At 42.7% G+C, this 15,584-nt stretch overlaps 1 protein-coding gene across 6 annotated transcripts in view; it reads left to right on the forward strand.

The window, feature by feature from the left end:
- arhgap21a (Rho GTPase activating protein 21a) overlaps window positions 1-15,584 on the forward strand; it is a 92,284-nt gene that overhangs the window by 65,367 nt on the left and 11,333 nt on the right. For 3 of the 6 annotated variants that reach the window (XM_030398952.1, XM_030398951.1, XM_030398948.1), the window contains 8 exons: window positions 94-148; window positions 4,815-4,838; window positions 6,365-8,315; window positions 13,066-13,212; window positions 13,302-13,404; window positions 13,578-13,614; window positions 13,993-14,112; window positions 14,444-14,743. In XM_030398952.1, coding sequence (XP_030254812.1) covers window positions 94-148; window positions 4,815-4,838; window positions 6,365-8,315; window positions 13,066-13,212; window positions 13,302-13,404; window positions 13,578-13,614; window positions 13,993-14,112; window positions 14,444-14,743 — 2,737 coding nt within the window. Of the gene's footprint in view, window positions 1-93; window positions 149-4,173; window positions 4,434-4,814; window positions 4,839-6,364; window positions 8,316-13,065; window positions 13,213-13,301; window positions 13,405-13,577; window positions 13,615-13,992; window positions 14,113-14,443; window positions 14,744-15,584 lie in introns of those variants that run through there. The other 3 variants (XM_030398950.1, XM_030398953.1, XM_030398949.1) reach the window with 3 other exon arrangements.

The following is a 15,584-nucleotide window of genomic DNA, read 5'->3' on the forward strand; positions in this document are numbered from 1 at the left end:
ACAAGTTTGATGTGTCGAAACACTCTCTCTCTCTCTTTCTCTCACATTCAATCTCTTTCTCTCTCGCCCCCCCGACTCCCTCACCTCCCACAGCGATGCCTCACTGGAACTCTGTGTGATGCCAAAGGATGAGGACATTTTGCAGCTGGTAAGCATTCACCCATGAGTAGATATTACTTGATTTTTTTCTTTTTCTTGTTTGTTTAAACAGGATCAAACTATCCATACGTTTTTTAATGACTCGCTGTGTCAATCCCAGACTGGAGCCCTTTTAAAATATAGCGTCATCTTGTTTGTACGGAAAATATGAAAATCACAATTTGTAGTTTCTAGGAAGACTGATGTGGTGAAACTGAATTCCAGTGATAATCTGTTTTTGCATCCAGCACTTCTGTCCTGTATCTTAAGCTGAAGCGTAGGCAGTCAGTGAGCACAGGTTTTTCTCACTGTGTGTTTCTAAACTTGGAAACCTTACGGGGATGACAAGTCCTGGGCATGCTGCATCCCGCTGCTCTTTATCAAGAAGTACAAGGAGTAACTCCCCCTAAACCACAAAATTATCTCTTGATTCTGAACAGGTTAAACAAACAATATATTACTTTAACTGCATGTTTATTAGTTTTCTTGTAACACATCTCAGTTTCTTGGTATAGCACGATTCATACATCAAGTAAGATGAGTGTGCTTCCAGGATAAAAAGCCATTTGAATTACAATTCAAAAGCACTACAAGATCATAAATATGTTGTTTGTAGATGTGTTTTTGAACTTTAAGCTGTTTTCCCCATGTTTCCAGGCTTTATGCTAAGCTAGGCTAAATATGTTCTCCACCAGCTATGTACCCAACAAACATCCGTGAGACATTCATGATATTTATCTCTTTGTCTCACACTGATAAGAAAAGCGAAGAGGGATACCCCCCAAATTCCAAAACTATTCCTTCAAGTGTGGCCCAGAAAACTTTCTGAAAACAGATGTGAGGAAAGTGTTGACCTTGGAGCCTGATCAGTATGCAATGTTAACTTTGGAAAGAATTCTGATACTGATATATCGGCCGATATAACCACATTTTTTGCAGCAATTCTGCAAATGTGGTTATCAAACACTTGTAAAGGGGGCAGGATATATTACTCTTTAACAATGAACTTATTGTCCAAAATAACCTCTGTGCACTTAAACAACAATCTTCACTGGAATTTAATCTACCCCAGCCTCTTTTTTCATAATCTCTAAAAGCTGTGATATCGGATAACATATTCACTGATTCTGATATATCTGTGCTAGGTAAATATCCAATATATATAACAGTCGGGCTTTCGTTGACAAAGCTGTCCTGGCCGAGGGATTGGACTCACAGACGAGAACCAATTTGAAATGATCTGATCAGAATGTAATCAGTTCTTTTTATCAATGCTGGTGCGCTTCTGACTGTTGCTCATTGCAAATCAATGTCAACATCACGCAACTACCCTCATTGACACAAGAAGGAGAACTGTCCCAATTATTATTTTACATTTAGACTGTTTTTTAAAATACAACAAGATGTGGGTGTGGGTTTGAGGAATAACGTACATAATTTGTATGCATGACTAAGGTTGCAGCTGCACCAAAAAATGAAGGGGGCAGTTTATGCAAAATGACCTTATAAAGAAAAATGTACCAGTGTTCCAATCCATGACTGTACAAAATCGAACAACCAACTTTTTCTCATAAAAGTGTATGAAAACCAGAATCAGAGAAAAATCGCTACAGACCGTGATCTGCCGAATCCAACATCTTAAAAGATACGTTTGCATGCATGTATAAAATATCACCATAATCAATTACTGATTTAAATTTTTTTTCTTTGCACTAAGAGGAAATAAACTGTGAAGAAGACCCAGGTGTTCGTAAATTGACCCTCGTCCAATCGCCTTATCATTTAAAGTAACGATTTGATAGTTGTTGTAAAATGATCACTTTAAGTTGGGGTGGAAACACCAGCGATAAGCCGAAACATCTTATTCTACATGTGCTTAAATTCCAGGAATGCCACTTATTTGACACTCAGGTACCCATAAGGAAATCAATACAGAATCTGACTGTTAAGCAGAAGTGATAGTGGCACTAGTATCAGTAAAATCGTATTGATTCTCATCCCTATTGATCCCATAGCACATTAACTGCAAATGGGGTCCATCTAGAGTGAACTATAAACATTTTATTGGACCCGGGACTGTGCAAAGTGGGTGGTTATTTAAAGATTTGAAACATGGTCACAACACGGCCTGACATGTATTGGGTCTTGGAGTGGATTCATGCAGGCCACTTGTAAGTATCAAGAGATCATTCCTTTGTGGATACAAGGTTAGACTTTCAAGCTACCTGCCTATCCTGCCTTTGCATTTTTGATCTTAATCATCGACACTGTCTTTAATTGTCTCGTGGTAAGTTGATAAATGAATTGGGCCAGTTTCCAACTATGTCAGATACAATGCAGCTAATAACAGCAAGAGGAGCAGAGTCAGACTTCAAGCCATGGCTCCACACTCCATCCGCCCATATACCGATGAGCTCCGTGATGTTTGCAGCCAGCCCACGCCATCGCCATCAGTCAGGGTCCAGAGCCCCACACACGATAAAATAGCGCCAAGCCACATCAAACCAGTCGCCACACGTTGTTCACCTCTTTTCAGGGAAACTAAGCAGAGAACTCAGTCAGATCCTACTGTGTTGCTAAATTCCACACATAGCTCGTTAGCTTGGCCGCAGCTCAGGAAAAGCCACAGAAACTTGCTTTTGGCATTTTGGAATGAGTCTGAGCACTCACAAGGCTGAGGGATTCAGATGAAGCAATTAACTGTTTCTTCTCGTCGAAGAAAACATGAGGCAGAATTAAATTCAATCTCGGGATTGTTTTTTACTTCACAGTTGTTTAAAATCTGGCAGCCATTAGACAGATTTACGGGTTGCATAAACTGTTGCGTAATGTGCTCTGAACCTCAGTATGAAAGTAAAATTATGGATGATATAATACAAGATGTGATTCAACTGTAAATGTTTCTCTTTGTTAATGATTTAGTGCTTTTTGGCTCTCTGTACTTAAAGGAACAGTTCACCCAAAAATGAACATTCAGTCTTCACTTTCTCACATCCATGCAGATAAAAAGTTGGGGGAAGTTTCATATTTGCAGAAAAAAGTTGGTGACTTGTTTTAAAAGTCATCAAAAGACCTACGACATCATATAAGTATGTGCGACAAAGGCTGACTGTATCTCAGCCAGAAAGCACTGGGACACACCGCAATGACTACAGCTGGCGGCCAAAGCGCTCGTATGTTCTGCTGCTGCATGAAAGGAAACACTGCTCTGCTACCTAATCAAACAGATGTTTTGATTAGGCAGCATGTTTTGTCGCACCTAATGAAGAATATGTCTTATAAAAAGTTGCAAGAAGAAACCACGCTAAACATATGAAATCCTGGATACTGCAGCTACAGACTCGAGGGGTTTTCCCTTCCTTTTTCGTTTCTCTTTTCGTGCACTGATCCAATTAGCTGAACAGCCAATCAGTTATTTCTCTCATAGACGAGCCGATTCTACACCCTAAATTGGCCAAAAAGCCTCCAACAAGGCCTTTCCAGTGCCAACGGTTGGGACACACTGTACCGAGCCTTGTGCGTCTTTTGTTTTTCATTTAATCTGGTTATCTTTGAACTGTTTATTAAGTCTTGTCATTCCTTTTGTAAACAGTCTGTTTAAAGTTATGGGTGCAGACTCTTTCCACCGTGCTACACTCATAAATTCAGTGTTTTGTTGAGTGAGTAATTTGCCATGGCCATGATAATCTTTAGTGAAACTCTGATATCGTGGCAGCCCTGCAATCAAGTGATTCCTGTGAAATACCTATTGAATCCTCTTCATCATGTTTATTCAAGAAGAAAGACAGATTTTGGACAGTTTCAGTTCTACTCCTCCTTAAGAAAAAAGCATACTGAGTCTGGGAATACATTAGCTGTCTACAATTGGCTTTATTTCAGTATTTAACGCAGTATTTCAGAATTAGACAATTCCATCGTTATAGTTTGGATAAAAATAACTGGATGAAGCACATGGTGTAGATGTATCCCTGTGCTCATGTTTGTCTGTTTTGTATTTTGGAGACATCGAGCCCACTCACTACCCGAGGGAGTGCAGCTGCAGTCAGCTGACTCCTCTCAGCTCACTGTTTACAGGAGCGAGTGAGAGAGGAAGCTAGCGCGGATCAGGCGTGCGTGCCGTCATGCTCGCCCAGAAGTGAACATATGATAGAGCGGCATCTGAAACAGATGAGCGGGAGGCTGCCAGAGGAAAAGGAGGGTCGTGTAGAGAGAGTAGAGTGGTTGTAGTGTGTACGTGCCACTGAAATGTTTGAGAAACCAGAGAGGAGGGGGAGGGGAGGTACCACTGTGAGCAGGTGAGAGTGACAGAGCAAAGGAAAGAAATGCTGAGTATGTCGAGAGAGAGGGAGAAAGCCAGCAGAATATGTATTTTTACACCAGCTGTGTCGTGGGGTAGGAGGCGGAAACGATGGGGATGAACACGAAGATATTCAGCCAACACTGCTGAGTCTCAACTCTATTCTTCTTCCTTCTTATTCTTCCTCTTCGACTGTGATGCCTCTGTTCAGCGTCCCCACACTGGAATGTATTTTTAGCCTTTGCTGAAGTCAAGACAAGTTGCCTGTCTTACTTGCATCGTTGGCGTTGAATCTCTCAGTTCTCTGTGCTTACATGTTTACTTATCTTTATTCCCCTTTTTCCTCTCTGCTTGCCCTTCTCTAACCTGTGGACTGCAGTTTTCCAGGGATATCACTGCTCTGGTAAGAAAGGGAACTATTCTTACTAATCACTTTCCTTTAAAGCTCTCTAAGATGCTCTTCTGACTCCTTTACAGCTTGTTTTTGCTTACTTAGAATCTGGAAAAATGGCAGATATAATGCCAATCCCATGCCAATGCCAAGTGTGGTTTATATTTTCCTGTATAGCAGATGTGAGTGTAGAAAAACAAATGCTCTGAACCGACTTCAGAAATGCTGCCCTGTACTTTCCGTGTTGGGGAAATTGGTTTCTGTGTAACTGTATGACTTATGCAAATCCAGAGGGAGGCTCTAAGCAGCACACTCACTGCAGCCGCAATCGTAACCCGACACCTCAGGTAGAGTGCTATCGATTAAAGTCCAACACCACGACTCTCTCCCTTTCATTTTCTCAAGAGCTTGTGCGCTGATGGGTTGGGGAAATACAGCGTGTCCGATATGCATCCAGGGTTTTTTTCTCTGAAGCTGTCCGTGGTGATTATTCGCTGGAGACTTGCGGCTCGCTAGATTTGAGTGTTTTTCTTCAAGTTTTAATCAAGGAAAGTACCTTAGTCGTGGAGCCATGCTGACAGAAGTAGCGTTAGCTGCCAGCAGCAGACATAGGCGTCCCCCGTTCAGCCTCTCCTCATGCCTCAGGGCACACTCTCCAGTACCAAAGGTGGGTAAGCCCCTGCCAGCTTAATCCTCACTCCTGGCTTCATGGTTGTATTCTGGACTTTCCAGCCTTCCCTCCCTTGTTTCCCACTCTTTCACATCTATTTCTTCTCAGCGCAGTTAACTTGTATCAAGGCATGCTGTAACATTTCTTTGCAGTCTCTTAGGAACAGATTGTGAAACTGCTAACAGAGTTTGATTTGGAGAAACAGTACTGGAGGGCTGTGTTTATTTTTAGCATGCTGCCGTTTTATTGTTACAGTCAGGCTGAATCCAGTTGTCTATCTGTCACTTACAGTCCTCTGAGGGAATGCGGTAACAGTTTTCGTTTTACTGATAATCTCATCAGCACACACAAAGACTCAATAAATGTTAGTAGTGGATAAGCATTCTCCGTTTGCCTTCAGAATTAGGTATTTGAGAAAGAAAGGACTGATATTGTGGCTGTAATGTCAGAGGAAGATGAAGTCATAGATTAGATGTGGCTTTAAATTTGTCATCTAGTCATAGAAGAGGTTGCCCAGGAGTTCAACCAGCTTACAGCTGTCCCTGATCTGTCTTACAGAAAAGTCAAATGTATCTTGACCCAATAAATGGTAGTAGTGGATAAGCATTCCTCGGCTGCTTTCAAAATGCGAGGTGTTTGAGAATGAAAAGCTTGTCAGGCAGATAAAGTCATAGGTAAGATGTGGCTGTAAATTTGTCATCCAGCACTAGGAGAGGTTCCCCAAAAAAGCCCAAAACTCCCTGATCTGTCTTCAAAAAGTGTCAAATGTATCTTGTCTTTGGTTGGGTGTGATGTTCCCAGGGGTTTAATGTGAGCTATTTAAGCGCTTCAACCTCTCAGTGACACAATGTCCTATAATCTCTTCCAGGCATATTCCCAGGATGCATACCTCAAAGGAAACGAGGCATACAGCGGAAATGCCCAGAACATCCCCGAACCCCCTCCCATCTGCTACCCTCGGATAGAAGTCAAGGCTGCGGGCATGGCTCAGACATCAGAGCCCGCCGCAGTCAACGAGACCCCCCGAGGGCCAGCTCAGGGACCAGGACGACGAGGAGGGGCCACAGAGAAGAGCTATCGGGTGGAAATCCCTGTTCCGCCATCCCCTCCACCCCAGCAGACAGTGGTGTGCGTCTGTAATGAGAACGTGAGGACAGTGGCGATGCCTATTGATCCGGTTGACAGGGGGTCCCGGGTGGCTCGGGCTGGACCCAGCCACAGGACGGAGGAAAACCGGTTCAGCCCTTCAGCGGATTCTAGCTCGGCTAGACCCAGACCCCTTATTCCCTCAGTACCTGGCGGTGCACAGCTGCAGTACCCCTCCTCCCGTCCAACAGAATCCCCTGTCTATTCCCCCTCTTCAACTTCTAGACCCGGATCCGTCTTTCCTGACACATTATCTACACCTGTACGAGCTCCTCTTACTCTTGCCTCACCGGACACGTTCTCCACTGCCAACACAAACCACTACTCACCATCTCCCACAGCCCCTTCCACCTCTCCACACCAGAACATCGACTGGAAAAACTACACCACCTACAAGGACTATATTGACGCCAAGAGGCTGCACACGTATGGTTGTCGCACCATCCAGGAGCGCTTGGACAGCTTGCGTGCGGCTGCGAGTTCTAGTTCCGTCTACACCCAGCAACGTACACCGCCTCCATCTAGCACCAGTCAAAGAGGGGCACTGGGCTCCCAGTTCAGAAGGAGAAGCACCTCCAACGATCGTGGGGTTAATGTAAATACCCAGGGTACTACAGTGACTCCATTACGTAGCGTCTCCCAAGAGAGGCTTGGAGGTGGTTCAGAGAGGACAATAAAGAATTGGCCTCGAAGTGCATCTGAGGATGCTCTACCCTTTTCCACCCCCGCAGGAGTCACCAAACCCCGGGCGAGGTCGTGTGACTACCTGGGGCAGCAGGCTGGAGAGCCAGGTGGGACTGTCTTTGGAGACAGGGAAGGGTTTGATGACAGGCTGCTGCTGAGCCGGGGAGAGGAAGCCAGAGCTAGCAGGCAGGGAGCAGGCCTGAGAGCTTTACCTCATCTGAACAGGAGTCTCACTGGACAGGATGAAGAAGGGCGAGGAGGTGGATTAACTAACTCGCCGTTAGCTGCTCCTGTGTTTAGTAAAGGTACGTCGGATTCTGCACTAACATCAAGGACAGACGGTGTCATAATGAGACCATCACGCCTGCCTGTCAAAAACTCAGACCTTTCACCTGCCTTATCCTCCACTAAAACCACAGACCCTCTTAAAGACCAAAGAGCTAACATCATGGGCAACCATCTTGGGTACCCCTCACCTCTGCACCTGCAGCTCAGAGGTAGAGCTGACAGTCTGAAAATGGAGAGCAGGTCAGAGTCTGGGTTGGCAGCCAGGTCTTCCTCTTGCTCCGGTCCATCCTCTAAATTGCCCTTGCAGAGACAAATACAAAGTGTCGCCTCTGCTCCTGGTTCCTCCACCACTAATGGAGCTGTGACCCAAAAGCCAAAAGCCAACGCCCCCGTACGGACTAATGGCGGTCTTGCAGAGGGCGTAGAAGGACCGGATGCCACAGTTGTTGTTTTAAGAAGGGACAAAAACTCTGGACTTCCTCACATTCGCCCACCATCCTATGTGTTAGCTGTTAATGACAACCACAGAGGAGTGACTCATAAGTCACCGCCGCTAGTGAAGGCCGGCTCTGCAGATGGAGCAATGTGCTGGTTGTCTAATGACGGCTTCAGGGAGAAGCATGTCAGAAGGCTCGGAGACACGCGACAAAAGTCTGGCTCCGACAACTTGGACGACTCCCTGGATTCAATCCCCTTCATAGGTAAGACTGCACTTGTATCTGTGCCAGCTTCACTTTGATCTCCTCCTGTTTCTATGGCAACAGTAGGGACACACTCAAGTCCTGTGAAAAAAATGACACAGCATGTGTTTGTGTGAGTGAAAAGTATGTTTATGCATGGAAGCATGGCCCACCTTAGAGCCGGTTTGAATTCGTACCAAGTTCACACCATTCTAAATGGAGATTTAGCTGATAGCATAATATGTGAATCTTCTGAGTCAGAGCTGGGCTTTGAACCTTGAACAGTTGAGTACGAACCGAAATGTGTTTGCCACATCAAGTATCGACATGCTTGGCTAGATGGTAATCTTGTTGAGGTCTGATATCTCCGTACCTAAACCTACGGTTGAAGATGTAAATCATAATATTTTAAGCTGTAAGACAAAAATACAATACTGCATTAAGACGTTTGGCTAGTATGTCAGCTGAAGAAACAGCTTTTGTGGAAAAACATGTTCATATTCCTCAATGTAAAGGATGTTCTTTTGATATTTGTATTGAAATTGTATTGAAAATATTAGCACCAGTATGTGAAAACTTAAATGGTACTCAATCCAAAAGATGGACATGCCAAGTGGGCTATTTCCAAATGATGGACAGTATTTCCTGTGTGAAATTGATCTGCGGCTGTACATTAACTCTTAAGATTTGCAAGAGAGAAACTCAGTAGCAGGAGACGCTGTGTGTCTGTGTATAGCATATAGCATATTGGAGGCAGTTGGGTGGCCATGCAGTAGACCTCAGCAATACATGGACTGAAGTTTTATTGATATAATTTCAAACAAGAGTGGGTGCTATATAACCTGTTTCTTCAGTAAAGCCAGCCAAGCTTTTCCCTCACATTCTCCACGCAAACCCCGCCCCACTCGCCTGCAAGTTCCCGCTAGACTATTTTAATTACACGTTTAATAAGTCTAAAGTGCGAGATAGGCCCTTATGCTGCATGTGCTATGCAAAATTCATAAAAATCCGTCTCAAATGAGCCACTTGTTTGTGTTAGGTAAGGGGTTGCGAGCTTCTTTGTGCGAGGTGAATCATGAGGATCGCTATTTTAATTGGTAGTTGTAGTTTATTGTATGACAGTGAGGCAGCACTGGATGCTGATGAAAGATGTGTTAAAAAAGGGCCGCAGTGACAGTACAGACATTTTATAGTCTCACTCTCTTTTTTCAGTGCTATAATTAGATAGATAGATAGATAGATAGATAGATACAGTAGATAACTTTATTGATCCCAAGGGAAATGTAGGCATCCAGTAGCCTATATGATGTATGCAAACACACAAATGCACACAGGGATGAAAGAACAAAAATGGAAATATGAATATATGAGTAAAATCAAGAATAAATTGAAAAAGAAAATTCAGATTTCCTTCGAAAGTCCAAAGCAAATGATCTTCTTAAACTTCCCCAAACACAGAATTTTATTTTGTCTCAAACTACAATAGTCTTTGGTGATACTCTTCAACTAACTAGCGTTGACTCACAACTGAGCATTTAGCCCTCTTCAAAGAAGATACTGAGATATATATCATGTGTCACCATTTTCAACACGCAAGTTAGAACTGGTAGATTTTCCATGCAGCAGTTGGACTGTTAAGTTCACAGTGTAGCGTTACTCTTAATCCCCTTAATATCCATCACAAAATGTGGGGACAAACGTTTTATAATTTGTTGCTGTTTTTTGCTGATGGTTAACAAAAAATCTACAGTGAAGGCTCCTTCCCCATGAGAACCAAATTACAAAAAACACCCCGAAGCTCCATTTTGCTTCAGTAGTTGAGGTTTTAATCACAAAAATGCGTCGAAAATCCAGTGTTAGTCCGCTCATTGTTATCATACTACAAGGACATCGATTGTGTCCAAATGCCATCATGAACGAACTGTCAGGTCATCGGATGAAATGGTTTTCTCTTAGAGGAAATATATCAGCAGTGATGTCACTTGTTAGAGAAGTTGTATGAGACAAAGAGTAAAAGATGGTTTAATTCTGTGTGTTGGCAGATAAATCACAGACACAGCAGAACATGCCGTACAGGTTTATGAATAGTAGAATCATTTTGAACTCAGTATGTCGGAGTTCGGTGTGTGATTACCTGACAGCGTGACACTGTACTGCAGGCAACCATGACGTATTCAAACCTCCCTTTGGCATCTGAGTAGGTCAGCACAGACACATGCAGTCACTGCGTACACACATACAACTCAGTACACCCCCATCCACTCCCTGAAATGTCTCATATTTCCCCCAGTGTTGTACAGCAAGAGAAACCCAAGAACATTGTCCTAATGGACTGTGACATAACAGAGAAATAAGAGCATTCCTGCAGCAGTCTGCTTCAATTAGATTTCATAGTACAGTTCCAAACAATAAGTGGAACAACTGCTGTACATTAAGTGTCTGCCAAACTTTTGTACTAGGAACACTGGAGTACAGATGGTACAGCTAAAGTACATGCAAAATGTCACGTCCTCTCTTGTTTATGATGAGGAGAGGTGTCTTGTGTCTCCTGTGTGGCTTTCTTACGAAACTGGATGCATTCAAAAGAAAGTGAGTGTCATGGTGAAGCTGAGCTGTGTATTTACTTGTTGTGTTTTTAATTGAAGTTGTTTGTTATCCTTTCTTACATGTCTTTACACATTGCTGACAATTTGATGACAGACATAACCTAACAAGCTCGAACTTGACCTTGCAGCCTCAGTCGTGTTGTCATTGGTGACTCATCAGCAGCCAATGAGAGCAACTCCTATACGTCTATGTGCCCCAGAACCCACAGGGGTTACTCATATCGTCTTCCAGCACAGTTTCCCACTGTATATACGCAAACACACCCAAGCTCTCGCTTTTTATGTTCTCTATATTTAGATCAAGATTAGATTGAGTTTATAGCACCTCCAGACATTAAAGCAATCATCTCTTTTTTCCTGTTGATCATGAAAGATGTAAGGTTCGATATCTAAATAAAGGTTTGACATTATAGAAAAATAAATTGTATTAATTCAACCTTTACCCTGCTGACAGTGTATAGAGATGATTGAGGGGTGACCTTCATCTACAATGACATCAGTCAATTACAAAGAAAGAAAGAGAAACAACCAAGACGTAAACTAACAAAGAAGAGGCTATCTCTCAATTAGCCGATAAAGACAGTGTTGTAATAAGGACTTTTATGTCATACATCAGTGAAGATATCTTTTTAAATATTTTTTGGGTAATCAAAGGAATGTCATCCATATGAATATGGATACTTAAAGTATTTCATTAATATAGGTTTTGATGTAAGTATCAAAGGTAATTTCTGGCAACAAATTTACTTGAGTTTCGAAAGTGCAAGTAAATTATAGACGTATTTGCACACTGTATTCTCTGGCTCAGCATTCGGTACAGAAGGGTATAAATGGGGCGTTTTGTGCTGGAATGTTTCTCGGCATAGTGGCTTTGTGTAGTCGCAGGAACAGCAAGATGCCAGGAAGTCATCTAAGCACATTTTTGGATTTTGTTGCTAACTATCTCCTGACTTCAGCTCCAAATTTAACTGAAAAAAATATGTTTTTTATCTTTTCATCTACCTCTCAGAACAAAGCAAATGCATAAAAATGTGTAACTATTTGTTCAAAGATGTTTGGATCTGGATCTTCTGTTTTGAACTAGGTCAGTCTTGATGTCGACAACCGACATCCTTTAGAAAACAAAGTGTAATTGTACGTGTCAGACATCACTAGCTGCCGCCGTCTTCCCAGAAACGGGATTGGAGGTATATAAACAAGTGATTAAATGAAATGGGCATCTGCCTGGCTTGGCAGAAATGAGGTTTGCAGTGTCATGGGAGATGTGTTTGAGGTTTGGGGAGAGAGAGTTCACAGCAGGGATCTGTACACAACCAACAAACAGATCAGATGTTTCATATTAAGCTGTACCATTGAAAGATTTCCATCGGTGCATTGGCACTTGCAGGAATTTAATCGTTTTTGCTCTTGTTCTTTCTTTTTTTGACGGCACTGTGAAGCTTTTGTAAAGTCAAAGTGACAGTTGCGTTTTCTTGAGATGTATTTGTAACGATTTATAATTTGAAACCACTTTTTTTTTTTTTATGTGCACGAATGTGCATATATGAAGTGCAGTGTTGCACAATTTCACGGTGTTTAGCTTCACCTGCCAGCCCACATCACCACAGCCACAGATATGATTCACGTCTTTAGCTGTTTGTTCATCACCTGCATCTCTCAATTTGTTTTTAGGGTTTGCCATCTTGCTGATAATGCATATCAGACCTTATGACACAGCCTTGTCTGGGATGATGTAATGTTAGCTGACTGCCTTTGAGTGTGTGTGTATTTAAAAGGGAAGGTGTGCAGCAGCTTATCAGAACAGAAACGCATATCTACTGACTAACTGCGGCTCTTGTCTGCATCACTTCAGCCTCAAACGCTCTTATCACAGCATTTTATTGCTGTCGCTGAAGTGTTTGTTCAGGCTCAGATAGCAGGGATGAATTAGACATTGTTTTTGCATGATTTAAAGTATGTTATGATATTTCCTGGTGCAGACTATGAGCCAGCGTTGAACCCTGTGACTGTCTGTCAAGCTTTATCTTCTCATAAGGCCTGATAGTTGCCAGGGCTGTAACGTCTGGGTTTTTTTTTTTTTACACTTACTTACTCACTGATTTATTGATTTATTTGAGACCGTGCATATTAATAAGCATCACATCCCCTTTTGTCTCTGTCCTCAGATGAACCGTCGAGTCCCAGCATTGACCTGGACAGCTCACACATTCCTGCCTCTGCCGTGATATCCGGAGCGCCCACCATCACCACCATCCCACCCAGCCCCCCCTCTCCCTCCCCCCTCATTCGACGACAGCTGTCACATGACCAAGGTATTTTCATGTTAAAACCGTCAAATCACTCGGCTCGACAGAACACGTCATGAACAGTTGCGAATAATCCTTTGACCCTCTCTTAATAGATTCTCTCCGTCTCACAATTATTGAGTCAGATTCTGGCTCTAAAACAGAGCGATCCAAGTCGTACGATGAAGGCCTGGATAACTACCGGGAGGAAAGCAGAGGGTGAGTTTCGGCTGTATCGTCATAAACAGGCATAACAGGAAACAATACTCCTTCTGTCCAAAGTACTTTAAAAATGACATTAGCTGCACTTAAAGATGTCCTCGGTATAGAACCAAACTTCATTCATATTTTAAGATATGTTTTAAGAAACGTGTGTTTCTCCCTCTATCTAGGAGGTCCTTAATCCCTGGTCTGAAGAGTCTTAGGAAGGTGAGTCAAACACCACATTCATATCAAACATGGGTCGGTTCAGTGCCAGCTGTGCTCACCTGCCAGGTGACTGGTTTATCTGCATTTCCTGCTCGGAGGTTTATCGGCTCATTAGTTCACACCTAGAAGATAAAACTTGTTCCAGTGAAATGTGAATATATTATGGAAAACAGAGATGTCAGCTGTTTCTGGTAAATAATTGATCAAAGCGTGTAGGCGTCTGTGTCTCCAGATTTAAAACGACCTTTATATGTGCTTAAAAATTTGGTTGATGAACATTACAACCCTTGTCTTTGACTAATGATTTACACGGCTTCCGTGGTTGTTAGCCTTCCAGGTCTTTTTTTAGGCCTCATATTATTTCCTTTTCCGTCACAGGCTGTGGACAGGTCGTCTGAAGACTCAGGCTCCAGGAGGGATTCTTCATCAGACGTCTTCTGTGATGCCACCAAGGAGGGTCTGCTGCATTTCAAGCAGCTCAACACAGACAAGGGCAAGGTGGGGACAGACTGTACTGTACATACGTAGCCTGAGTATCATGTAACTCACACACTGACACAAAAGCAGAGAGCACATAAGTATCACATGACCTACTGTATGACTTGGTGTGTAAACAGTAGCCGGTCTGCCCTTGTTACCTCATTCTGTCTATACGTTTGACCTGTTTGAACTCATATCTGCCTTTGACCTCCTTGTATTATATCTCACATTGTTTCCCATATTCTCCCAAAGGCAGTGATTAGGTGTTATGATGCAGACAATAGGAACATTTAAGCGAGATTACCGTTTAATTCCCTCCATTTTGCTTTCTCGTGACCTGTTTCTGCAGCGTGTCGGCGGAGGTATGCGCCCGTGGAAGCAGATGTACGCCGTGCTAAGAGGTCACTACCTCTGCCTGTACAAGGACAAGAAGGAGGGACATGCTCACGCCAACTGCCAAGCGGTGGACGAGCCCCTGCCAATCAGCATCAAGGCCTGCCTGATCGACATCTCGTACAGCGACACGAAGCGGAAGAACGTGCTGCGGCTGACCACGTCGGACTGCGAGTACCTGTTCCAGGCCGAGGACCGAGAGGACATGCTGGCCTGGATCAGAGTCATACAGGAGAACAGCAACCTGGATGAGGAGGTGAAAAACACTTATTGGACTTACTGTGCTGCCTTTATCTGAATATATTTGAATATTTATATAATTAAATGCTGCCGAAATCCTAAAAATGAATAACTGAATATCTGTTCACCATATCATTATTGTCTCTGGTTGACATTTTGTAGTTTGGAGGCATTTTATTTTTTATTATTTTATGATTTTATTAGAAGACTTTAGGATGTCGGCCAATACAGGTCTCACTTGGGCAGCTGCCTGAGGGTCTTGCTGTCCAGGTTATAACACCAGACAGTGTAACATCACCTGCTGTATGTTTTCCCTGTTGTCCTACAACGACAGTTGGCCTCCTCCCATCTAAGTCATGACCCACTTTTTTTATAGCACTTAACTTTGTGTCAAACCATTTCCTCTTTGTGTCTCTGGTCAGCTGACTTCCTGATGTAGAAATGATCCTTTTTTGTGAATCAAAAAGTGAAGCAAAACTGAAACCCCTTTTTATGATGGTATGACAGGAATAAACAACTTTATACCTTATTTTTTTTTTTTTTTACGTAAATAATTTAAAATACGTTGATCGATCAGAATTCTCAAATGTGAATATTTGCTGGTTTTCTTTGTCTTGTTCTTTGGACTGTTAGCCGAACCAAGAACAGACATTTAAATAAGTCAGTTAGACTTAATGGTTTAATGACTGAATGGTGAAAGTTATCGGCAGAATTATCGATATTTAAAATAACTGTTAGCTCTACAAATAACAGGGTTCGTACGGGTGCTTGAAATCCTTGAAAGTACTTGAATTTCAATGTTGTGTTTTCAAGGTCTGAAAAGTCCTTGGATTTTAGTTTAAGTGCTTGAAAGTGCT

The sequence above is a fragment of the Sparus aurata genome, chromosome 19 (assembly GCF_900880675.1).
Source record: "Sparus aurata chromosome 19, fSpaAur1.1, whole genome shotgun sequence".
NCBI classification, from domain to species: Eukaryota; Metazoa; Chordata; class Actinopteri; order Spariformes; family Sparidae; genus Sparus; species Sparus aurata.